The sequence below is a fragment of the Oncorhynchus tshawytscha genome, linkage group LG09 (genome assembly GCF_018296145.1).
Source record: "Oncorhynchus tshawytscha isolate Ot180627B linkage group LG09, Otsh_v2.0, whole genome shotgun sequence".
Lineage (NCBI taxonomy): Eukaryota > Metazoa > Chordata > Actinopteri > Salmoniformes > Salmonidae > Oncorhynchus > Oncorhynchus tshawytscha.
The window spans coordinates 79,826,501-79,853,155 of record NC_056437.1 but is presented as its reverse complement, the minus strand read 5'-3'; the positions used below and the strand labels follow the sequence as shown (position 1 = coordinate 79,853,155).

Sequence of the window (26,655 nt, the reverse complement as noted above, 5' to 3'; positions counted from 1 at the left end):
TGCAACGCCCCTAATAAAACGACCGATGACATCTGGTTTCAAATTTTAAAAATTAAAACACAGCACAGAGTTGCTAAACCCAGAGGCGCAACATCGCGAGAATTCCGAGAACGCTTGCGAAACAGACAATCGACCAGGCAGGGCTTTGTGGTTTAAAAAGTCAATGAGAGAAGTGAAATCTAAAGGCACAATGTAGATTCAAGGCAATGTCTTAAGTAGTTGAACATGTTATTACTCCAACCTCGTGAAAGTGACAAACGGACACGTTTTCATTTTCGTCAAAAAACAACTTAAGGAGTGCATTTGATTTTGACGGCCTGCATATGCGCATTTCGGCGCGAGACGACCGTTAGAGCTGATGGCGTTTTCTAGCATGAGTTAGCTAGCAACGTCGCCATGACATCGCCTACAAGTGTGATCGGGGATTTCTATTGGAGAAGCAGTTTTAGCCTTTCTTCATACTGTACTGGTTTTGACCGCAGTGTGTTGTGACTGGACAGAGAATATGACACCTGTTGGCCAGGCAGACACAGACAGTTGGCAGCAAGTAGGCCTTAATAGCAATAGGCCTAAATCGTCTGGACCTATTAAAAGTAAGGACAGACGCGAACGTTAGCTCGCTAGCTAAAATGGCGCTAGCTAGATAGCTAATTTAACTATAACCTCTAAACATAGAGGGTAGTCTAGCTAAGTTAGCTAACTACCAGTAACACGCGATCCATGGTCAGGTCACTAACGTTAGCTAGCTACAATAGCTAGTCTAGCTAGGCTAATAGTTAGCTAACACTAGCCAGCTCGAACTGATCGTTAATGTTAGTTATTAAAGGGAGAATCTGGGATTGGTACATCCATTTTTGTATCCATATTTTTAACTAGTGATACTATTAGATCACTATTTACTCTTGAAGAATATAACTCATACATGTATCATGAGCTTAACATTAGTTAAACTGCTTTACCACATTCAAACCCAAAATTGTATAAGCATAGATATATTGTTTGTAAACAATGTACATTTAAACAAACTCTGTATAGCTTCAAAACATGGTTAATATTTGGATCTATTGGATGGTCAGTCCTGGCATCCATAGCTCCATCTTTGAATTTGAGACTGGTTACATTTCTTCAGTCCCATCTCTCAGCTGTTTACCAAAAATGTGTCTCATTAGCTAGTATTATTATAAGCCTATCCTGTTCTGTATAATTTTGTCATATTTTCTCCTTTCATTATAGAAGGTCGAACTTGCAAAATGGCTAGACATGACAAACTGTACACATGGATGCGGTATTTGATGTTGCTGCTTTGTGTGATACTTGTTGTAAGTAGCTAAATGTTGCCTAGCTGGCAAACAAAGCCCAGTTGAACTGTCTGTGTTTGAAATGCAAATAATGAACATTCTTCTATAATCGATAATGTAAACTGTTCTTGGCTAGCTATAGAAATATAGTTGCCCTCTCATAAAACCGAGGTTTGTGAATGCATTGCAAAAGTCAAACACACAGAAGAAGACAGCAACTGCTGTTGTCATTGTAATATTACCTAGCCTGAGAAATCCATCTGGCAAAACATAGAAGAAAAAAATAGGCCATAACAACTCAAATGCAATTTATTAGCAGATTATAAAATTTTAAAAATGAAAGAACACCACCATCCTTCTCTCCCCTCCAGATAAGTGGCTTTGTGCTGCTGGGACTTGGCGCATGGATTAGATATGGAGCAGCTACGTTTGTGGATGTCCTGGGCCCCTACTCGTCTCAGCTCATCTACATCAGCTACATCTGTATTGGTATGGGCTCAGTGCTGTCTTTCACGGGTCTCATCGGCTGCTGTGGGGCTTGGAAAGAGAACCGCTTCTTTATCATGCTGGTGAGAGAGAACAGTTGTGCAGTCAATTTCAAGGCACCAGACAATAATTGTCTTACTGTGTTATACTACTGCAGAGTTGTAAATGTCCCACTCTTTTCACCTGGCAAGCTTCAATAAGAGGCAACATTTTCACTATCTCTGCATTTTTTGTACCCTGAACAGTTTTTCTTCATCGTGACAATGCTATTTGTTGCTGAAATCATTGGGACTATTTTTGTCTTGACGTACCGGAATCTGGTAAGAATAAATTAACATGCTGGCATCTGTATCATCAAGTAGGCGAACCTATATCATAATTTAGAGCCCTGTAAATTATTGAATTATTTGTATGATATAGCCTAGCCAGATTATGCCTTTCAATAAGCTGTGATGTCTATATGTGACAGGTTAGCTTAGTGGTACGTGATGCAAGCAAGAATTCCCTGATGACTGTCTATATGGGCCCAGCAGCAACAGACCCAATCTCAACAGCATGGAACACAGTCATGGTCAAGGTGAGAAGCTCTAATGGGAATAGGTCCAAATAGACTTGGCTTTACTATTTGGGTCCTTTGACCACCAGAACATCTCAGACAGTAGTTATTACAGCTAATGTCTTCATTGGTTTTTCATCTCTTAGTTCAAATGCTGTGGTTTTGAGAACTCGACTGTAGATTTCAAGGGCTCTGTGTTCAGTACAACCACGGGTTTGAACTACCCTAAGACTTGCTGCGTGAACAAGACCCTTGCAGACTGTGACGGCATCACCATCACTCCAAGTCTGATCCAACCACAGGTAACTCACTGCACTGTTGTATCAGTCTGTGCTCTAAGGCTGTAAAGTCTTAAGCCAAATGCCCCCTTTGTGTTTCCCCCAGAGCTGCTTTGGTAAGGTCATCACAGTGATCAGAGAGCAGAGTGTCATCCTGGGATCAGCAGCTGGCTGCATATGTATGATGGAGGTATGGTATGGGAGAATTTCAATCGGTTTTGCTTGACTCCTCGCGTCGTCTCCTCCACCCTCTCCTCACCTGATGAAAAGATGGTGCTGAAGAACAAGGCTGACATTTTACATTCTCCCAACCAATTGTGCTATTTGTTAGTTGTTTTGTGTAACTTATTTTTTTTACTTATTGTGTACATAATGTTGCTGCTGACCGAAAATAACTTCTGGACATCAGAACAGCGATTACTCATCATGGACTGGAAGAAACTTTTTCCGTTAACGAGTCCAACAAGAAGGATATCCTGCTTTCACTGGAACAAGCCCAGATCCCCGCCTTTTGCGTGAAGAAAAGATGAAGGAAAAAGGGCCGCAGATCGGGCAGCCTTCTGAGAATCCGTAGGCGAGTGAGTAAACTCCCACTGCCATCCGTTCTTGCTAACGTGCAATCATTGGAAAATAAAACTGATGACCTACGATTAAGATTATCCCACCAACGGGACATTAAAAACTGTAACATCTTATGTTTCACCAAGACGTGGCTGAACGACGATACGGACAATATAGAGCTAGCGGGATTTTCCATGCACCGGCAGATCAGAGACGCTACCTCTGGTAAGAGAAGGGGTGGGAGTGTGTGTCTTTGTCAATAACAGCTGGTGCGTGATGTCTAATATTAAAGAAGTCTCGAGGTATTGCTTGCCTGAGGTAGAGCACCTTACCTTATGATAAGCTGTAGACCACACTATCTACCAAGAAAGTTCTCATCTATATTATTCGTAGCCATCTATTTACCACCACAGAACGAAGCTGCCACTAAGACCGCTCTCAACCAACTCTATAAGGCCATAAGCAAAGAAGAAAATGCTCACCCAGAAGTGGCGCTCCTAGTGGCCGGGGACTTTAATGCAGGCAAACTTAAATCAGTTTTACCACATTTTTACCAGCATGTCACATGTGCAACCAGAAAGAAAAAAAATCCAAGACCACCTTTATTCCACACACAGAGATGCATACAAAGCTCTCCCTCGCCCTCCATTTGACATATCTGACAATAATTCTATCCTCCTGATTCCTGCTTACAAGCAAAAACTAAAGCAGGAAGTACCAGTGACTTGCTCAATACGGAAGTGGTCAGATGACACGGATGCTACACTACAGGACTGTTTTGCTAGCACAGACTGGAATATGTTCCGGGATTCATCCAATGGCATTGAAGAGTACACCACTGTCGTGACGTTGTATTGCTTAATGTGACGACTGCTGCTCGTCGAATGATTAAACGTTTATAATTACGTGATTAAATGAATCAAGCAATTATTAACTCATTAACCTGGCGCACCATGTTAAAGTTTGGTTATATTTCACAAATTAACTCAAAGAATATCAGAATATCAATTTTACAACCGTCGCTAATCAATCAATTTCCTCTACAGTCTCATTCTGAACGTCGCATAATCCGGGAATCTGCACAAACCCGAGTCTCACCAAATAAGTCTGCACCACACCAATTGTGTTGATTATTTATTTGCTAACAAGCTAAAATGATCATATAAGATACACAAACACACAGTCTAGGCTATTGATTAGAACTCAGTACGATTAAACAGGTCCCTAGCGGGCCAACACAATATGACACGTTACAGAATAGGGATTTCAAAAGGCAGAGAGAGTGCATGAGAGAGAAAAACACACTTGGGTGCATTTGTCAGCTATGCTTATTTTAACCCTAACCTTGCCTCGAACTACCGCTCTTATGGTTCAGAATATAATGATGTAATTACGTGTTGAAGGTCTCAGATGGGTGTCTCTGCGTGGACCGGATTCCTACTTCTGATGACGGTCCATCTTCGGGTTAACTCTCTGTTTCTCCTCACGATGTCAGTGTCCTTTCTCTTGGTGGTCTGTTTCCTCACCTTTGCTCTGAAAAGTGGTTTTCGGAGGAGGGCTAATCAGCCGTGTGGATGGTTCCAGCATGGGAAGGAAACAGTGTAGACAAACAATTCCTTGGAGAGTGGTGACCAGGTGGTCCTGCTTGAATTTACCCCGTTTAGATACAGCTACTCATCCGTAACATAGGTTGTTAAAAGGTTCCTTTGTCTTCAACCTTGTGTTGCGTTTTGGATTTGCTGACCACTCAGACCTTGGCTGTAGCTCAGGGTCCCTTAATCTAATATGTTAATTCTTAACTCATGTTTTATACCCTGGGGTCAGAAATGGCAGTTTCTGCCTTTAGGGCAATTCTCTTGTCGTACCAAGTTACAAGGCAAGGTCTGGATTTTACTCAGATCCAATTTAGACAACTAACTTCACATTTCATCTTTACAAAAACATTATCTTTAATCTGGACATTTTCCACACAACGTACAATATGCAAAGAGTAGGCACATATTAGGAAAACTCTTAAAGTTACAATGTTTTTGTTATACCGTCGTCCCTTAACTTTTAATAACATAACAAAAACAACATTATTTTCATATTCCATCTATCATCATTACCACCATTGTGGCTGACAAAACCTATTGTCCCAAAGTCCATTTATTGCATGCTCTGAGGCCGGTTCTCCATAGTGACAGGACAAAGGAATTTTGTCTACTGCCTTAAGATTTACAATGGGCGTGAAGTGTCATAAAAAAAAACATCTCCATACCTCTCGATCTCTTCCCCTCTGGTGGGTGTGAGAGATCTCTCTGTATGATTGTGGTCCACGGTAACCTGACCCGAGGAGGCCAGTCATGACACCACCTCAGTCAATGGCTTCATCAATAAGTGCATCGACAACATTGCCCCCACAGTGACTGTACGTACATATCCCAACCAGAAGCCATGGATTACAGGCAACATCTGCATTGAGTTAAAGGCTAGAGCTGCCGCTTTCAAGGAGCAGGAGAATAATCCAGACACTTATAAGAAATCACGCTATGCCCTCAGACGAACAATCAAACAAGCAAAGCGTCAATATAGGATTAAGATTGAATCCTACTACACCGGTTTTGACGCTCGTCGGTTGTGGCAGGGCTTGAAAACTATTACGTCCTACAAAGGGAAACCCTGACACGAGTTGCCCTGTGACGCGAGCCTAACATACGAGCTGAATGCCTTTTATGTTCGCTTCGAGGCAAGCAACACTGAAGCATGCACGAGAGCACCAGCTGTTCTGGATGACTGTGTGATAACGCTCTCGGTAGCCGATGTGAACAAAACCTGTGAACAGGTCAACATTCACAAAGCCGCTGGGCCAGATGGATTACCAGGACGTGTACTCAAAGCATGCGCGGACCAACTGTCAAGTGTCTTCACTGACATTTTCAACCACTCCCTGACCGAGTCTGTATTACCTACATGTTTTGAGCAGACCACCATAGTCCCTGTGCCCAAGGAAGCAAAGGTAACCTGCCTAAATGATTACGGCCCTGTGGCACTCACGTCGGTAGCCATGAAATGCTTTGAAAGGCTGGCTGGTCACAGCATCCTCCTGGACACCCTAGACCCACTCCAATTCACATACCACCCGATACCGACTCAACAGATCCACAGATGACCCTAACCCTAATGCTAAACCTTTCCCCCCCAGGAGACTGAAAAGATTTGGCATGGGTCCCTAGATCCTCAAAAGGTTCTACAGCTGCACCATCGAGAGCATTCTGACCGGTTGCATCACCGCCTGGTATGGCAACTGCTCGGCATCTGACCGTAAGGCGCTACAGAGGGTAGTGAACGGCCCAGTACATCACTGGGGCCAAGCTTCCTGCCATCCAGGACCTATATAATAGGTGGTGTCAGAGGAAAGCCCATAAAATTGTCAGAGACTCCAGTCACTGCTGCAGCACGGCAAGCGGTACTGGAGCGCCAGGTCTAGGACCAAAAGGCTCCGCAATAGCTTCTATCCCCAAGCCATAAGACTGCTGAACAGCTAATAAAATAGCCACCGGACAATTTACATTGACCCCCCCTTTTGTACACTGCTGCTACTCGCTGTTTATTATCTATGCATAGTCACTTCACCCCCACCTACATGCACAATTTACCTCAACTAACCTGTACCCCCGCACACTGACTAGGTATCGGTGCCCCCTGTATATAGCCTCTTATTCTTATTGTGTTACTTTTTATTATTACTTTTTATTTTAGTCTACTTGGTAAATATTTTCTTAACTCTTCTTGAACTGCACTGTTGGTTAAGGGCTTGTAAGTAAGCATTTCACGGTAAAGTCTACACTTGTTGTTTTCGGCGCATGTGACAAATAAAGATTGATTTGACCTCTTTAAAACATTTCAAAAGTAATCGAGGAGAGGAAACGTGTAAAAAATATTTTAAAAAAGTGAATGCATGAATTGACTCTTTATCCTCTAGCTCGTCATCAGGCAGATGACGTTTATAGAGAAGGAATCGCAAAATACACGTGTAAAGTGGTAAAAATACATTTGGATAAAAAGATTAGGAACGTAGAATTTTAAAATCTGTGTATGCTTTTCTCCTCTGAGTAAACAGCTGATTCAAAAGGGGGATTGGCAGATTTCAAAACACTTCGCAGAGGATGCACTTCAGTATCCTTTGCCGAACAAAGTAATTGAGGAAGGGAGCAAACTCCTCTGTTCGCTTACTAACGAATTTCAACTCTCCTTAACCACTTATCGGTTTCCAGGTCACGGAGGAGTTGAGGAGTGGACTTTTGCCCAATTGAGAATCTCCCTATGAGTTACACTGCTCCCTCAAGTTCTTCTTTAACCTCTCTCAGACCCAAGGACTATTGCTGAAAAGAACTGCACTTTTTAAAGCATAGTAATGCTTTTTATACAGTAGCTCACCATTAGGACCTAAAGAGTATCCTAAGTTTGATTACTATCTATTCTATAGCAATTGGTTGCTGAATAGATAACGTTGCTTGGCTTCAAGTCATTGTTTTCCTGTCCGCTCCTCTTTGCAGTTATCCTCCATGATCCTTGCCATGGTTTTGTTTGTGAAGTTGGGGCTCATGAGGCATCCATGGTGAAGCCAAAGGGTCCATTCACACCTGGAGGACACCAACAACCCCCACAGGCAAAAATAAAGTTCTGCTAAATGATAAAAGTTTGTGTGTTTTCCTTAGTTGAAATTGTATGTTATTTTGGTTATATTAAAAATGTAATATATTAATTTTAAAGCTATGTACTTTGTTTTCACTGGGAAGGGGAAACCTAGTCAGTTGTACAACTGAATTCATTCAACCGAAATGTGTCTTCCTCATTTAACTCAACCCCTCTGAATCAGAGAGGTGCGGTGGGCTGCCTTAATTGATGTCATCGGCACCCAGGGAGCAGAGTGTTGGGGGTTAACTGCCTTGCTCAAGGGAAAAAAAATGAAGATTTTTACACTTTGCCAGCTCAGGGATTCAAACCAGTGACCTTTCAGTTACTGGCCCAATGCTCTTAACTGCTCAGCTACCTGCTGCCCCAATGTTATGTTCAATTCCAACAGAATGTATAATCCAAATATGACAACAGCACCCTCATGTGAAATGATTAATTAGTGAAGTGTAGAGAGAAGACATTTTTAAGGTGACTTAATATGCAATAGCTGCTTCTATTTAAACAAAATAGCTGATTGATGTAGATCTATTTTTTTTGTTGCTTTGATTATGTTTTATTTATCTATGCATCTATTGCCACTATTGTTCATAAGGTGTAGAATATGTCTTATTCAAAAAGTGACACTTGCAGGCCACATCTAAAATCCCTGTGTTTACAGGACTGTCTGTCCACATCACAAGGGATTTTGTGTATGACTTTGGCTTCCTCATGCTTGATCAATCTTTATTGGAAGGAGACCAACAACATGTACTAAACAGGCAAACAACAGAGTGGCCATGTTGACGTTGAGCCATTATGTATGTTCTTTGATTAAAGGTTATGGCAGGTTTGCAAAGTGTTCGTGGCATTGAGCCGGTTTTGTCTGGAAGGGATACAGCTTTTGTCAAAACATTTTCGTAGCAGTTTTAGGAGAACTTACTCCGCAGGTTAGGATAATTGATGTAGAAGGTTAGGATAATTAGGTTAAGGTTACGAAAATGTTTAGGGTTAGCTAAAATGCAACAAACAAACAAAAAATATCTACTTTTGACGTCCATTTGACAAAAGCAATATCCCTTCTAGACATTACCCATTGAGCCTGCGGATGTTGAAGGAGGAGTCGATTCAGTTCTAGTTTATTTTCCCACACCGTTTTCGAGCACTTGACGCTTCTCTGCTACTCTTCTTCTCAAGTTACAATCCCAACACGATTCCACAGCTCAATGCAACTTCTGTTCTTAACGCTGAATCAATCAACCCTCCACCCAGCTTGTTATTAAGACAATTCGCTAGTTAATGTTTTTTCTCAAACCCTTCTGAGTAGGCTACTTTTCGACAGGTGTTTTGGGCAGAGTGCCCGGAAGAAACATGTCCAATGGGAAAGATGCACCTGCGGCAGCGAAGTAAGTTTCAACGTCGTGAAAGCTTGGCCTACTGCCCTGAACTTTATTAAACATTTATATATCTTGGTTGTTCGGTTTATGTAGTTATTCAACATCAATTTAATTAATGTAAATACGCAGCTCTGTTTTATATATTGTCAATACAAGTACTTACTGATCAAGTAACTCAGTTACATTACTTTATTCGGGAGTTATTTTAAAGGTTATTTTCCTCTTTACATTGGTGTTGTGTTGACATTGAGATGGACAGGGTCAGGATGGTAGTTTAACAATTAATATTTTGTGAGGGTTTATTTCATGTCTAATCAAATAATTCAATAAAAGACCAGTCAATGCATGAATAGCTGAAGATATCTTATTTATTTTAGAATGACTCTCCTCCTTTCTAACTTATTCCTGTGAAGTGTAGTTTTAGTTTAGTGTTTAGTTTATTTAATGTTTCCACGAATATCACGTTTTATGTTGAACATATGTTTTGTTGACGAGCTCTTTGTGGAGGGAGAAATCCACTGTAGTGTTATCTTGAAGTCATACAAGAAGGCAGGTTTTCTTAGATCATCTTGCAGCTGATTTCTAAGAGTTCTGACTCTAAATAAATGCGTACATTTGAGAATTTTTCACAGGACTAGATTGGCCGAAAGGATTTTCTTAAATTTTATTTTTACTGTGCGTCGGAGAGCTTCAGATCCATCCGTGCCAGGTTTTAATGTTATGTGCACAAGTACAAGGAAATGCCTTTCTTGCATGCTCTGAACCCAACAATGCAGTAATGAAGGTAAGAGACACTATGAGCGGTGTGTGCAGACTGCTGTGAACAGGTGGGTGCTTGTGCATGTGTATTGACACGGTTGCAGGCTACTTACCTTAGAGCCCTTCCATTACCTATTTTCTTTCTCTCAGGAAGAGCGACGATACTAAAGCTGATTCTTACTGTCATGTAACCATTGTAGTGTGTGTGTGTGTGTGTGTGTGTGTGTGTGTGTATAGCTCCTCACAGATGACCCTGCAGGTGTGCCTTGAGGAGTGTATGGAGGCCCTGGACCTCTTCCTCAACAACCACTTCAGTGAGAGCCTGGACAAACTGCGGCCACGGTAACAGTGCCACTCTCTCTGGACTAAAGTGGGCTTCAAACTCTCCATTGGCCAATTAGCATGTAGAGGGTGTCTTGAGGTATATTTGTGCAGCCTTTAGCGATTTGTTGTTGAGTGGTGTGTAACTTAGTGCAGCATCAGCGCTGTTGAGGTGTGATGTATTGTGGTGTAGTACAGTGAAGTGTCACACTTCCTTCTACCCATGGCATCAGGCCTCGTCACTTCTCCAGGATATGGAGTGTTTACTGAAGCTGACGCCCAGGGCTCAACGGGCAGAACGGAGTCCCTGGAAAATAAACACCATACTGCTGGAGTGAAATAGGAAAATAATTAGGTGTCTGTTGTTGGCTACTCTGTCTTTCCTCATTACTAATAGGGTAAGGCCAGTCTCTATATTGGAAGAAAGCCACTTTTTTTTCGAAAGGAAATTAAAATGTTCGCTGGACGATAAATACTTGCTGTTTTCTGATTGTTGTCAGTGAGGTGTGTATGATGATGATGTTGCATTGAAGGGCGAAGGAGAGCATGTACCATGCTCTGATCTACGCCACTGTGCTGGAGATGCAGGCTATGATGACCTTCCAGCAGGATGACATCGTCAATGCAGGCAACACCATGAAGAGTGCCCAGGAGGTCTGCCAGAGGTGAGGATGCTACTATACATGGACACTCATCTGTTTCTTGTCCTCTTTAACACATTAGTTCATATTATAGACACAAGCAACATCCAGAAAAGGTAAATGGAGGGAAATCCTGGAATACTCTGACAGTTGGTCTGGCCTCTAACATTGAGGCCTAATATACCACTAGAGCTATTAGTCTCCTGTCCATCAGCCATAACCTGCAGGCAAATGAGAGCATTTACATGGCAACCAGGTCTCTTTGAGCCCCGGCTGGAATTTGCCTGTGTTTGCATGGCCAGAGCAGCTCTATTGATGGCCTACAGCAGTGGTATTCAACTCTTACCCTACGAGGTCAGGAGCCTGCTGGTTTTCTGTTCTACCTGAGAATGAATTGCCAGGTATAAATCAGTCACTGGTTTTAGATGGGAACAATAAAAACAATCACTGAAATTGGCTTCGAAGTCCAGAGGTGAGTTTGAGGGGCCTACAGCACAGGTGTCAAACTCATTCCACGAAGAGCCGAGTGGCTGCTGGTTTTTGCTCCTCCCTTGTACTTGATTTATGAATTAAGGTCACTAATTAGTAAGGAACTCTCCACACCTGGATGTCTAGGGCTTAATTGAAAGCAAAAACCTACAGACACTACGCCCTCCATGGAATGAATGACACCCCTGGCCTACAGCAAGCAAGGACACTTGAGATTGCCGAAAGGCTGTCATGTGTTATTTTAATGTTCCACATTAATGCCCATGTGATTAACATGAGAAAGATGCATTGCTCAATGAGATGTCATCTTTTTTAGTCTTACACTCAAAGATGGTCTCACTTCTTCTTAGGTTTCGACGAAAGACCCCTAGTAATATCAGTAAATCACCTGGAGAGCCTCTAACTGAAGGTAAGAGTGCTTTTATAATTGGGCATCTCAGCCTATTATTATGGCAGATTTCAAATAGCCACTGACCGGGTGTGTGTGGGTTTGCAGAGCAGCTCCAAGCTCTCCATGCTGATGCGTGTTATGCTGAATGCTTGCTCCAAAGGGCTGCTCTCACCTTCCTACAGGTAAGACGGGTCCTCCACTCTAAATCTTACTGATCCTGGTTAATGACACTGCTGATGTTTCGTTTAGCAATTATGCACAGGTAACTGCCAAAATAAAGGAAACACTTGAGTAAATGAGGGATACAAAGTATATTGACAGCAGGTGCTTCCACACAGGTGTGGTTTTCTGAGTCAATTAAGCAATTAACATCCCATCATGCTTAGGATAATGTATAAAAAGGCCTTGTTGCCCATTAGAAGAAGAGATCACTTATTTTGAAAAAGGGGTCTCAAGGGAGCATAAAGGCTTTAAAGTGGGTGCATGTGTATGTCTGTCTCTCGATCATCAGATCTCAACCCCATGTAACCCTTATTGGAGATTCTGGAGCGGCGCTTGAGACAGCGTTTTCCACCACCATCAACAAAACACCAAATTATGTGATTTCTCGTGGAGGAATGGTGTTTCATACCTCCAATAGAGTTCCAGACACTTGTAGAATCTATACCAAGATGCATTGAAGCTGTTCTGGTGGCCCTATTAAGATACTTTATGCTGGTGTTTCCTTTATTTTGACCGTTACCTGTATGTATGATAACTGTATCCAACTGATTAGATAGTGGTCGATGGAACGCATTCTAGTTGTTTGCCTTCCTGCTTCTTGGTGTTTTGAGTCTGTGTGCATAGTTTTTAAAGAGTGATCGAACAGGTTTCCCCTGTCCTCTCATTCATTTGTGAATACAGTACATTACTGTCTCACCAGTTGACACCTTTGGTTAAAATGTTTTATTTTCCCTCTTCCTTAAGGATGAGAACATGGTGAGTTTTATCAAAGGAGGAATCAAAGTACGCAACAGTTACCTGATTTACAAGTAAGTTTGCAGGAGAAAGGGCAGAAATGGTTCTCACACTAAACAGGCTCACACAGTGTGATTGTGAATCAACAGCTGGAGTCAATAATTCTGTTTACCAAATTATGCACTGCTATTACAATAAGACTAGGCTCAGTTGTTGAAACAATCATGGTAATTTTCACCGGTAAGTGTGTCGTTAGTCATTTAGATATGTTTTTATTGCTTAATAATCAGGCATTATTACAGCCTATAATAATGTTAGACTATGAATGATGACATTGCCTTTTTATGACACAGGGAGCTGCACACCTTCATACAGTCAAACAGCTCTCTCCAAGGACCCAACCACATTCACTTAGAGGGAGGGGTGTCTTTTGGGATCGGAGCATTCAACTTGGTTTGTCCCACAAGCATCCCCGTATTCCATTAATGGTCCATTTGGTAGATCATTGCGTGTTTTAGCACACATGTCAGTCAGACCTTATGCTGTATCACAGGATTCTGTACTGTTTTCCACAGACTCTTTCCATGTTTCCACCTCGGTTACTCAAAGTTTTAGAGTTTGCTGGCTTCTCTGGTGACAAGGTATAGTTGCTCATTCTAACTCATGTCTAGAAAGTGACTGGTTTACAGCAGGGCTGCCCAACCCTGTTTCTGGAGAGCTAGCCTGCTGTAGTTAATTAACATGATTCACCTTAACAAGCAGGTCATTATTATAGTCCGGTTTGCTAGATGCTCTACATGACAGCAGCTCTAAAGGAACAATGTTGGGCAGCCCTGCTTTACAGGTTGTCTCAGTCTGCCCCCTCTCACTATATATTGTATGTTTTTGTGTGCAGGAGTATGGTCTGTCCCAGCTGAATGATGGGGCCACTACAAACAACCTGCGCTCCATGCTGTGTGCCTTGCTGTTGCTCTGTTACTATACCTTCCTCACCTTCATACTCGGTATTCTACTCTTCACAACCAGGAAGTGAATGGAGATCACAAATTACTTGGCTGTTTGGAAATGACACAATTACATATTAATTTCACACGCATGTGTGAAAGAGCGAGAGATAAAGAACGAGAGGGTAGACTGTGTGAGTTTCTGGTTTTGTCCATACACAGCATCTTATTCAGTTCTTTATCACTCTACAGGGACCGGTGAGGGGGACGTGGCTGATGCTGAGAAGCTGCTGAAGCCTTTCCGGCTCCGCTACCCACAGGTGAGTGACACTCCTCCTCCCCAGGCTCTCACCCAGCCCAAAGCAAACTCAACTCTGTATGGAACACAATGTGTACCGATACCAGCAGACTTCTGGGCAAACACAATCTGAAGTAATAGGTTTACAATGTGGGCGTAATGTGGGTAAGTAATGCACTGACCATGCGTAGGCCATTTAGTCAGAGGAGGTGCTTATGTTTGAGCTACCATTGTGTAAGTGTGTCATTTTACAAGTGCTAGTCACCGACAAATTATTATATGCTGTTATCAGAGAATGTTTACATTTCTCTCCACTTCCCTTCAGGGGGCCATATTTCTCTTCTTTGCAGGCAGGGCTGAGGCAATCAAGGGGAACATTGATGAGGTGAGCCTCAAACTACATGTCTATGCTATTTTTGTTATCTGTCTGTTTTTCCAGTCATATTTAGCAGTGGTGTTTGTATTGATAGGCCTAGAATGAGATCAGTGTGTGTCTGTGGTTTGCTGGTGGGGGGTACTGTAATGACAATATGTCACCAGGCGGTGGTGCTGTTTGAGGATGGCTGCAAAGCTCAGCAGCAGTGGAAGCAGTTCCACCACATGTGCTACTGGGAGCTGATGTGGTGCTTCACCTACAAGTGCGTGTGGAGGATGGCCTACTTCTACGCTGACCTACTGAGCAATGAGAGCCGCTGGTCCAAGGCAAGAGAGTGTGCTGTAGTGTTGTATAGCCTAGTACCCAATTTAAGAAAAAAAACACTTGTGCAGACACTCTTAATTGAACCCAGTCAATGGTTTTGACCTGCCCACTAACTGTACGGCTTTTAAAGCCAATGATGCATTTTTATCCCCACAACAGACTTGACATTATTAAACTCTGCTTACTGTATGGCTGGGTCCTGACTACGGCTCATCTTTCCTTCAGGCCATGTATGTGTACATGAAGGCTGCTTACCTGAGCATGCTTGCTCCGGGGGAGGCTAGGCCTTTTGGGGAAGATGAGGTGGAGCTCTTCAGGTAAACACATGTTCATCACAACAAAAACATATAACTTGAAGTTCCCCAGTCCCATTTCATTGTGACCACCCCTCTTTCCTGGCCCCTTCTCTTTTTCTGTCTTTGCCCGCTCTCTTAGACAGGTGTCCACCTTCAAGCAAAAGATAGCAGGGAAGTCTCCACCCACAGAGAAGTTTGCCATTCGCAAGGCTAGACGTTACAAAGCTAGCTGCCCAGTGAGGCTCCCAGTACCTGTGCTGGTGAGACCCCACAAACACGCATGCGCAAAGCTGCATAAAGACATGCACAAATCTGTTGCTAAAATGGTGAGGGTCACTTGTATTTGTGTGGTTCTGACAGTATTCTCTCTTGCTACACTTCTGTAGGAGATGATGTACATGTGGAATGGCTTTTCCATGATCAGCAAGCGGCCAGAGCTGACCGAGGGCATGCTGCAGACACTGGTGGAGGCAGAGCGCATCCTACTGGAATCTCCCGGTACTGCAACATGTCGGGGCTAACAAGTTTCAGGCAGTCAGACTGACCTGGGCCAAATCAGCCTGCTTGCCTCAGCGGGTCATGAAGCAATAACCACTGTTATAATATCACCAAAAGTGAATGGATAAAGACTGAATCTACACACATTCTGCTTGACCCTGTGTTGATGAGTAATTTTGAATGCATGGTTTTATCATCTGTGTTTTGTTTTGGAAGCGAATGAGTATTCAATGGATGACCGCTGTGTGATCCACCTACTGAAGGGGCTGTGTCTGAAGAACCAGGGACACATTCGGGCTGCAGAGGAATGCTTCAACAAGGTGTACAACAGGTGACGTTGGGAGTCTTTTAGTGCGGGTATCTTTAATTTATACTCACCTGGAATCTGTGTGTTACATAACAAAATGGTAAATGCATTGCCGACGCATACGTATTATGTTTGCTGAGAGGTTATAAAATTAATTTATTGGTTTATTCGGATCCCCTTTAGTCGTTATTCTTCCTTAGGTCCAGAGTGTCACTTTTAACACGCTCATCCATGCCAAAAGGAAATATTTTCAGTATTTAATCAAACAATATGTTCTTTGTTTTGTTTAAACCACAGTGAAATGCACTCTGAATAATGTCTAGAGATGGTTTTTTTAGAACAGTCAGTGATATTTAAACATGCTCTTTGTAAACTACTAAGAGGTTGTTAATATGCCGTCTGTTCTCTAACCTCCAGTGAGAAGAAGATCAAGTTTGACCATTACCTGGTGCCCAACGCTCTGCTGGAGCTCAGTGTGGTCTACATAGACACGGGCCGCAAGGAGGAGGCCATCAAACTACTGGTGAAAGCCAAGTGAGTCATCTCTTACTGGTTGTTCCAGTACAGCCTGCAAGCTGTAGTAGGATGTAGCAGGCTTAAATTCCAGCTCGACATGAAAAAACCTTAAACTAATGAAGATTCTGTTGATTGGTTAGTTGAAAAGAATGGCACCGGAGGAGATGGTTTCTGTTTTATGGGCTCCTAACCAATTATTTAACTTATTTTGACCCGAAAAGAGCTTCTGGATATCAGAACAGCGATTACTCACCTCGAACTAGACAAAGATTTTTTTCTTTAACGAGTATTCCAGATACCCAACCAGGCCCAAATCCCTGTCATTCGTGTGAAGAGAAGATGCAGATACAGGGGATGCCTCTACCATCTGTCCTATTGGCCAACGTGCAATCATAGCAGAATAAACTGGATGAGCTCCGTTCAAGACTATCCTACCAAAGGGCCATAAACTGTAATATCTTGTGTTTCAGTCGTGGCTGAACTACGACATGGATAATATACAGTTGACTGTTTTTTCCGTGCACCGGCAAGATGGAACAGCTGCCTCCGGTAAGACAAGGGGTGCCAGTCTGTGTCTATTTGTCAATAACCACTGGTGCACGAAATCAAATAAAGGAAGTCTCTATAAAAATGCTCGCCTGAGGTAGAGCATCATGATAAGCTGTAGACCACACTATTTACCAAGAGTTTTCATCTGTATTTTTCGTAGCTGTGTATTTACCACCCCAAACCGATGCTGGTACTACGATCTCACTCAACGAGCTGTATAAAGCCATAAGCAAACAAGAAAATGCTCATCCAGAGGCGGCGCTCCTAGTGACCGGGGACTTTAATGTAGGGAAACTTAAATCTGCTTTACCTAATATTTTTACCAGCATGTTACATGTGCCATGAGGGAAAAAAATAACTATGCCATCATTACTCCACACACAGAGATGTGTACAAAGCTCTCCCTCGCCCTCAATTTGGCAAATCTGACCATAAATCTATCCTCCGGATTCCTGATTACAAGCAAAAACTAAAGCAGGAAGTACCAGTGACTCGCTCAATACAGAAGTGGTCAGATGCTAAGCTACAGGACTGTTTTGCTAGCACAGACTTGAATATGTTCTGGGATTCTTTCGATGGCATGGAGTACATCACATCAGTCATTGGCTTCATCAATAAGGGCATCGATGAAGTCGTCTCCACAGTGACCGTACGTACATACCGCAACCAGAAGCCATGGATTACAGGCAACATCCGAACTGAGCTAAAGGGTAGAGCTGCCGCTTTCAAGGAGCGTGACTCTAACCCGGACCCTTATAATAAATCCCGCCAGCTTTGAAAGGCTGGTCATGGCTCGCCTCAACACTATCATCCCAGAAACCCTAGACTGACTCCAATTTGCATGCCACCCCAACAGATCCACAGATGACACAATCTCTATTGCACACAACACTGCCCTTTCCCACCTGGACAAAAGGAACACCTACTTGAGAATGCTGTTCATTGACTACAGCTCAGTGTTCAACACCATAGTGCCCTCAAAGCTCATCACTAAGCTAAGGACCCTGGGACTAAACACTTCCCTCTGCAACTGGATCATGGACTTCCTGACGGGCCCCCCTCAGGTCGTAAGGGTAGCCAACAACACATTTGCCATGATGATCCTCAACACTGGGGCCCGCAGGGGTGCGTGCTCAGTCCCCTCCTATACTCCCTGTTCACCCACGACTGTGTGGCCAAGCATGACTCCAACACTATTACGTTTTCACACGGTGGTAGGCCTGATCACCCACAATGATGAGACAGCCTATAGGAAGGAGGTCAGAGACCTGGAAGTGTGGTGCCAGGAAAACCTCTCAACGTGATCAAGACAAAGGAGATGATCGTAGACTACAGGAAAAGGGCCGAGCACACCCCCATTCTCATTGACGGGGCTGTAGTGGAGCAGGTTGAGCTTCAAGTGCCTTGGTGTCCACATCCCCAACAAACTATCATGGTCCAAACACACCAAGACAGTTGTGACAAGGGAACGACAACGCCTATTCCCCCTCAGGAGACTGAAAAGATTTGGCATGTGTCCTTAGATCGTCAAAGTTGTATGGCAACTGCTCTGCTTCCGACCGCAAGGCACTAGACTAGAGGATATTGGGCCGTACGCACTACATCACTGGGGCCAACTTCCTGCCATCCAGGACCTCTATACTAGGCGGTGTCAGAGGAAGGCCCTAAAAATGCCAAAAACTCCAGCCACCCTAGTCATAGACTGCTCTCTCTGCTACCACACAGCAAGTGGTACCGGAGCGCCAAGTCTAGGTCCAAAAGTCTTCTGAACAGCTTCTACCCCCACAAGCCATAAGACTGCTGAACAGCAAGTAAAATGGCTACCCAGACTATTTGCATGGACTATTTGCTACTCACTGTTTATTATCTATGCATAGTCACTTTACCCCTACCTACAGTTGAAGTCAGAAGTTTACATACACTTTAGCCAAATACATTTAAACTCAGTTTTTCACAATTCCTGACATTTAATCCTAGTTACAATTCCCTGTTTTAGGTCAGTTAGGATCACCACTTTATTTTAAGAATGTGAAATGTCAGAATAATAGAGTGATTTATTTAAGCTTTTATTTCTTCACATTCTCAGTGGGTCAGAAGTTTACATACACTCAATTGGTATTTGGTGGCATTGCCTTAATCAATTTAAACTTGGGTCAAATGTTTCGGGTAGTCTTAAATTGGGTGAATTTTGGCCCATTCCTCCCGACAGAGCTGGTATAACTGAGTCAGGATTGTAGGCCTCCTTGCTTGCACACGCTTTTTTAGTTCCGTCCACAAATTTTCTATAGGATTTAGGTCAGGGCATTGTGATGGTCACTCCAATACCTTCACTTTGTTATCCTTAAGCCATTTTTCCAGAACATTGTAAGTGTGCTTGGGGTCATTGTCCATTTGGAAGACCCATTTGCGACCAAGCTTTAACTTTCTGACTGATGCCTTGATGTGGCTTTAATATATCTACATCATTTTCCTACCTCATGATGCCATCTATTTTGTGAAGTGCACCAGTCCCTCCTGCAGCAAAGCACCCCCACAGCATGATGCTGCCACCCCTGTGCTTCCCACTTGGGATGGTGTTCTTCGGCTTGCAAGCCTCCCCCTTTTTCCTCCTAACATAACGATGGTCATTATGGCCAAACAGTTCTATTTTTCTTTTCAGACCAGAGGACATTTCTCCAAATGTATGATCTTTGTCCCCATGTGCAGTTGCAAACCGTAGTCTGGCTTTTTAATGGCGGTTTTGGAGCAGTGGCTTCTTCCTTGCGGAGCGGCCTTTCAGGTATGTCGATATAGGATTCGTTTTACTGTGGATATAGATACTTTTGTACCGGTTTCCTCCAGCATCTTCACAAGGTCCTTTGCTGCTGTTCTGGGATTGATTTGCACTTTTCGCACCAAAGTACGTTCATCTCTAGGAGACGGAACGCTTCTCCTTCCTGAGCGGTATGATGACTGTGTGGTCCCATGGTGTTTATACTTGCGTACTATTGTTTGTACAGATGAACTTGGTACATTCAGGCATTTGGAAATTGCTCCCAAGGATGAACCAGACTTGTGGAGGTCTACCATTTCTTTTTCTGAAGCCTTGGCTGATTTCTTTTGATTTTTTTCATGATGTCAAGCAAAGAGGCACTGAGTTTGAAGGTAGGTCTTGAAATACATCCACAGGTATACCTCCATTTGACTCAAATTATGTCAATTAGCCTTTCAGAAGCTTCTAAATCCATAACATAATTTCTTGAATTTTCCAAGCTGTTTAAAGGCACAGTCAACTTAGTGTATGTAAACTTCTGACCCACTGGAATTGTGATACAGTAAAATAATCTGTCTGTAAACAATTGTTGGAAAAATGACTTGTCATGCACAAAGTAGATGTCCTAACTAACTTGCTAAAACTATAGTTTGTTAACAAGAACTTTGTGGAGTGGTTGAACCACTTCGGTTGGAGTCATTAAAACCAATTTACATAAACTTCCAACTTCAATTGTACATATTACCTCAACTAACTTGTACCCCCGCACATTGACTTGGTACCCCCTTTATATAGCCTCGTTATTTTGTTGCTCTTATTTTTTACTTTAGTTTATTTAGTAAATATTTTCTTATTCAACAATGATGTTACCAGAAATAAGAATTACGTGCTTGTAAGTAAGCATTTAATGTTGTCTACCTACACCTGTTGTATTCGGCGGCGCATGTGACAAATAAAATTGTATTTGAATTGGTTGCATTGAGGCTAGACTGGAACAAAATCCTGCACACTATTTTGTTCTACAGGAACAGGGTTGGTGACTGCTGCAAGGTAGTTAGCTCCAAAACAATTAGGACAGTGACTTTCTATTTTGGCTCTGTACTCCAGCACTTTGGATTTTACATTATACAATGACTGAGGATTTGATACAGGTTAAAGTGCTGGAGAGCCAAAACATGTCACTGTCCCAATGCTTTTGGGAAATGTTGTTACTATGTCTTACTCATGATTCCTATCCACTTTGTTCTGTTCCCTCAGAACTAACTACAAGGAGTACTCCATGGAGTCACGCACCCAGTTCAGGATCCATGCTGCTCTCTCCAAACTCAAGGCTGACACTAGTGACCAAGATGAAATCACACCACTGTAGTATAACAGGTGTCATTGTGCTGAGCAAGCACTGGACTTGCTTCCCCTGCCATCTGTAGATGCTCCAGGAAGACTTGCTCTCTTTTTCATCCTCAGCCACTTTGATCACTGCCTCCCAAATGTTACTTGCTTTGTGGTGAAAGTCCCCGTCCTTCATGGATGGTGGTCTCTCCCTGATTAAAACACTTGAGTTTTGAATGGGAGTTGGTAGAAGTTGCCTCTACCTGCTGGTTCTAGATCAGAGGCATTTTATCCACCTACTGGGTGATGAAAACCCGTGGTTAGGTTCAGATTCTATCTTCAGTGTTTGAATGTGTGGTACTTACATCGCTGTACTGGTTACCCATAACAGTAGTTGGGAGGCAGTTGCTCAAATTTGAATACAGTATATCCACTTTTTTTGTGGGGGAAAACATGTTGAAATGAACTTAACAATGTAAGTAATGTTTGGATATGTGAGGTATAGTTTTGATTTTAACTTCTCCAAAAGTGATTGAGTATTACTGTCAGCAGTTTGACAAAAGCATCCCTTTGGTGATAACTGAATAAGACAGACATACGACTACATAACGTATGACATTGCTTTGATCCCAGAGTTATTTTAACAAATGTATTAACAGTTATGTAGAAGGACCTTTAATAATCAATAGGTCATGCTACATTTGTTTTATGTAGTTGTCCCTGCTGCAATGTACAGAGGAAAGTAGTCAGTTGAAATAAGTTTAACCTCTGATAGTGTAAACATTTTAAGTAATGAATGTCAATCAAGACCTTGTACAAAGAAAGGTGTGGATAAACAATTTGAAAAACATGATTAAATATGTCCATTTGCTAGAATCCCTCATTGTTTTATATTTTACTGGAGCGTATCTCAGAGTGTAACCCATCCTTGTCCAGATTGCCCTATAAATAAACTGATTAAGAGGTGACTTTACAGATAAAGATGTATGACTGGTACCTACACGGAGTGTACAAAACATTATGAACACCTGCTCTTTGCATGACAGACTGACTGCGCTATGATCCCTTATTTAGGAAGGGGAGGAGACGGGTTGAAGGATTTTTAAGCCTCGAGACAATTGAGACATGGTATGTGTACCATTCAGAGGGTGAATGGGCAAGACAAAATATTAAAGTGTCTTTGAACAGAGTATGGTACTGGGTGCCAGGCACACCAGTTTGTCAAACACTGCAACGCTGCTGGATTTTTCACATTTAAGTTTCCTGGTTGTATCAAGAATTGGTCCACCACCCAAAAGACATCCAGCCAAATTGACACAACTGTGGGAAGCATTGGAGTTAACATTGGCCATCAACCCTGTGGAACGCGTTAGACACCTTGTAGAGTCCATGCCCTGACAAATTGAGGCTGTTCTGAAGGCTAAAGGAGGTGTAACTCAGATATTAGGAAGGTGTTCTAAATGTTTTGTATACTGTGTATAAACTTACCTGCTACTTCCTTGATGAACTTAATCAGTGGATCATGACATCTCACCCAGTGTTAATCATGGGGCAGCAGGTAGCCTAGTGGTTAGAGCGTTGGGCCAGTAACTGAAAGGTTGCTGGATTGAATCCCCAAGCTGACCAGGTAAAAATCTGTCGTTCTACCCCTGAACAAGGCACTGTTCTCCAGTAGGTTGTCATTGTAAATAAGAATTTGTTCTTAACTGACTTGCCTAGTTAAATAAAGGTTACATACAAGGTCTGCACAACAGTGTGCACTATGTAAGGCCAGGGGATAAATATTTTACATTGAAATTAATTTTGTGAAGTCAGCAAACAAATACACAAAACCTATAATACATACATGATCTAATTGTAGGGTGTACACCTAAACTCTTGGGGCCAGTATCCCAGACACAGATGAATCATAGTCCTGGACTAAAAATATATTTTCTAATGGAGATTCTTTATTGAACATTCTTAACCCAGGACTAGGCTTCATCTGTGTCCGGGAAACTGACACCTTAGGGTTGCAATGATATTCAGGTATTTTTAACATATCGAGTCAGCCTGAGGGTATTGAGACCATGACCAGACCAAGCCTGCATTTACTTGGTCTCAGACCAACCCTCAAAATCAAGACTCAATTTCTGGTGTACACTATATACAGCCTGCCGATTTCATATGGTTCTGGATGGTGGTTTGCTAACCCCATGCCTAGCCTCATCCCTCTGTAACTATAACCTAACTTTAACCAATTAAAATCTGTGTCTTTGGATCTGACTGTTTTATGTTAATCATATATCATACACTGAACAAAAATATAAATGCATCATGTAAAGTGTTGGTCCCATGTTTCATGAGCCAAAATCAAAGATACACCTATTCCATATGCACAAAAAGCTTATTTTTGTGCATTTTGTTTTTACATACCTGTTAGTGAGCCTTTCTCCTTTGCCAAGCTAATCCATCCATCTGACAGGTGTGGCATATCAAGATGCTGATTAAACAGCATGATCATTACACAGGTGCACCTTGTGCTGGGGGCAATAAAAGGCCACTCTAAAATGTGCAGTTTTGTCACATAATGCAATGCCACGTCTCAAGTTTTGGGGAGAGTACAATTGGCATGCTGACTGCAGGAGCATCCACCAGAGCTGTTGTCAGATAATTGAATGTTAATTTCTCTACCATAAGCTGCCTCCAACGTTGCTTTAGAAAATTTGGCAGTACGTCCAACCGGTCTCACAATCGTAGACCACATCTGTGAACTGCCCGGATAGCTGGTTCAGCCATCAGAAACGGTATCCTCTTTGTGAACTCCCTGGAGTGGCACCAAGCAGTTTCACTGCAACAACTTGCAAGGAACCCTGACCTCTGCTCAGAACTCCACAAAGTATAGCTTTTTGCAGCAGTTAACAAGGCACAACAACCCCCCTCCTTACTCCTGGCATTCTACCTCCAGGGTTAGTGGATGTGGACTAACCATGCAGCATACTTTACAACTGGTACACACAGAACAATGTGGCCTGCCACCCCTGCATCTATAGGTGATCCACAGAGGACGGCTGGTCAAATGCAACATACAGCTTCCCTTAATCTGTGTGAGGACAGACTGTTAGTCAAGATTGTGATTCTTTGTTTTTCCTTCTGCGTCTCTGGATAAAAAAAGTCTGCCAAACAGCTAAATGTGGTGTGATGTGGATTTTGCCTGTTTTTAATATATTGTGTAATTGTTTTCCAATAATAAACATGTTTATATCACATAAAATCATTCTTCCTATACTAGCTACTAGTCTATAGCTCAGTAAAAAAATACTCCTGAGTGTCAGTCAAGTATGATGAGACATTAGACCTAGTTCTAGTGCGTTTCATTTATTACAGCAGGCAAACTCAAAACGCACAGTTGACAACGACAATACATTTACAAAGTTGACTAAATAGTCATATTTACAAAGTCAGTGCCTTAAGACGAGGAATCAGCCGAGGACGCAGCAGGAGCGACGTGGCTCTGTTCTTCTTTTAGTCTACGTTTCATCAGCTTCCTTTTCTTCTTCTCCTCCTTTTCGATTTCACTGACCATCTCCAGGAACTTGGGGCTTCGGGGGTCCATAGCATAGCCAAAGCGTTCTCTGGCCTCGGCTAGCAGCCTTTCACGACGGGCCTTCTCATCTTTCAACTTCTGTTTCGCCTCACGTTTTTCCTTCCTCCAGTCAGCCACCATCTTAGGCATCTTGGCCATATTGGCTGCAACCAGTTTCTCTCTGCAAAAGAAGGAGGGAGTGTTAGCCAAGTATCATGTCATCATAAAAGCTACTATAAAAAGGTATGGTTAGACAGAGCTTTATCCACCTGTCAAATAAATGCTGTACTTCCACAACACTGTCAAAGAACAATATGAATTGGAACCAAAGCCTATCAGACTGTTGAGCATATTGATTTACGTTATACATACATGCATGCATACATACAAACAAGAGGCCTCTCATTGAGAGATGTCATGCCTATGTAACTAGTTGCCTTGAGTCATATAGGCAAATGTCAAGCAGTAACTACCATTCTCAATGTCTCTCAATGTTATCTAGTATGGCACATTGCGTAGAAACAAACATGTAATTTGACAGGTCCTAAAAAGTTAGCTAGTATTAGCATGGCTGTTTACCTCGCGAGACGTTTCGCATTGGCTTCCTTCGTTTTCGCCTCGACGTTCTTCAGCATCACCTGGAGCGGAGGGTTCCATTCCCTCTCCTCTGCTATCATCTCCTCGAGCTGGGCATGGCTGGGCCACAGCTTTGCAGGGTCGATTCCCGACGAAGAGCCATACCGCCCGAATAGCTTGCGGTCATACTTCGCTGTCTTCTGCCATTCCGGAGTTTTCTCGCTTTCCCTATCTGGTATGTATGAATCTTTCAAATTTAATTTCAGTGGTTTAGGGTTATAATTTGCTATCTGATGTAGAAGCCCGCAGTGTGAGCTGGCAGGATTATACGATTTTAAGGGTGAAACCATTCGAATAGCCCAGCTAAATATTGCTGTCCTCCTGCACAGCATGGAGGTCGCCATTTTTGGTGGCAAAGTTCGGAGGACCCTCGTTGCGTCAGATTTGATTGCTCATAGCTGACTACAACATCGCCTGTCCGTTATTCTTATCATCATCATCATCATCATCATAAGCAAGAGGATCATAGAGGTATCGAAGGTGCTGTGACAAAAGACAGTCTTGACAATTCTGATTTGAAACTCTTAGGCTATTAGGCCTAGTCAGTGTAATAATTAAAACAAATATTATTGTATTGTCAAATTACTATCCATAGCATATAATGAAGTTTAGGTCAAAATTGCCTTCATTTTGACAAGTAGTACCCTATGCTACAGAATGTGGGCTGTATCCAATCAGTCTTATCAGTGGAAGTCATGCTGGAAAAGGTAACACTATTTTAAGAGCTCATGCATATGAAATAGAGCTATGCTCAATAACTGACTTATTTGTTGTCTTATGAAGTTAAATTCTGCCACAGACCTAAATTATGACGATCATATCAACATCTCTCATGAGTCCATCATACGCTCTTGCAAACCACTTTTAGTTTGAAAACTAATTTTTCAATGGGGTTGAGTTTCAAATGTATAAATTCATCTGGGGAAAATGTCCTTTCAAGATCCAAGTGGGGCCTGGAACCAGCAGTGGGCAGGTGGGCAACAGAGCAAAAACCAGAGCCAGGGGAGAAGTATAGACTCTTTAACACCTTTTTGAACATTAGGAATACTGTGTGGGGAATTATGCAGAAAACACACTTTGAAAGAAAGGTTCTTTGTTTAAACTTCTCCCCGCTTTCCTCTATTAGCAGCCCCTCCCACAACTACTATTTTATTTTAGATTTATTTTCAAGAAGGGGAGATAGAACAAATGGGGTGGGGGGTTCTTGAGTGCAGCACTTACTGAGACAGATGTCACCGCTTTTGTGTTGCGGGAGCTGTGCAAAACTCTCCATCGTCATTAAAGATGTAGGGTTCCCATAGCAGGAGGAGGAGAGGGGTGAAGGTGGGGTGGGTATGATAGAGGCTTAATTTGGTTTAGGAGCAATCCGGTGCCAAGCTCAGGGCTTTAGGGATCAAATCAACGTCAGTCACTGGCAAATAGGCTTGTTAGCAGTTAGAAGATATGGGATGGCATGGAAAGTATATTGCCTTGGT

General features: G+C 42.5%; 3 protein-coding genes across 5 annotated transcripts; 2 read left to right on the top strand and 1 right to left on the bottom strand.

Moving 5' to 3' along the window:
• Positions 1-43: 43 nt before the first annotated feature.
• Positions 44-7,930, top strand: LOC112258834 (tetraspanin-16). 2 transcript variants are annotated; one of them, XM_024433451.2, is made up of 8 exons: positions 47-593; positions 1,234-1,319; positions 1,670-1,867; positions 2,030-2,104; positions 2,254-2,361; positions 2,487-2,642; positions 2,725-2,808; positions 7,718-7,930. In XM_024433451.2, the coding sequence occupies exons 1-8, from the start codon at positions 506-508 to the stop codon at positions 7,781-7,783; spliced, it is 861 nt and encodes a 286-aa protein (XP_024289219.1). In that variant the 5' UTR covers positions 47-505; the 3' UTR covers positions 7,784-7,930. The 2 variants fall into 2 exon arrangements, with proteins under 2 accessions (XP_042183547.1, XP_024289219.1); XM_042327613.1 differs by lacking the exon at positions 2,725-2,808 and having other exon boundaries at positions 44-593; positions 7,718-7,885.
• Positions 7,931-8,929: 999 nt separating this feature from the next.
• Positions 8,930-21,952, top strand: LOC112258837 (tetratricopeptide repeat protein 39A). Of its 2 annotated transcripts, none has more exons than XM_024433453.2 (18): positions 8,930-9,241; positions 10,229-10,333; positions 10,846-10,977; positions 11,793-11,851; positions 11,939-12,015; positions 12,800-12,864; positions 13,144-13,243; positions 13,366-13,431; positions 13,686-13,815; positions 13,987-14,054; positions 14,358-14,417; positions 14,573-14,734; positions 14,958-15,049; positions 15,168-15,288; positions 15,415-15,526; positions 15,743-15,857; positions 16,251-16,367; positions 20,908-21,952. In XM_024433453.2, the coding sequence occupies exons 1-18, from the start codon at positions 9,207-9,209 to the stop codon at positions 21,017-21,019; spliced, it is 1,728 nt and encodes a 575-aa protein (XP_024289221.1). In that variant the 5' UTR covers positions 8,930-9,206; the 3' UTR covers positions 21,020-21,952. The 2 variants fall into 2 exon arrangements, with proteins under 2 accessions (XP_024289221.1, XP_024289222.1); XM_024433454.2 differs by having other exon boundaries at positions 8,931-9,241; positions 13,686-13,794.
• Positions 21,953-24,315: 2,363 nt separating this feature from the next.
• LOC112259435 (growth arrest and DNA damage-inducible proteins-interacting protein 1) lies at positions 24,316-25,563 on the bottom strand. Its single transcript, XM_024434138.2, has 2 exons — positions 25,124-25,563; positions 24,316-24,725 (listed from the first exon to the last, which is right to left on the bottom strand). Exons 1-2 carry the CDS (start codon positions 25,522-25,524, stop codon positions 24,428-24,430), a joined length of 699 nt encoding a protein of 232 aa, XP_024289906.1. The 5' UTR covers positions 25,525-25,563; the 3' UTR covers positions 24,316-24,427.
• Positions 25,564-26,655: the final 1,092 nt, after the last annotated feature.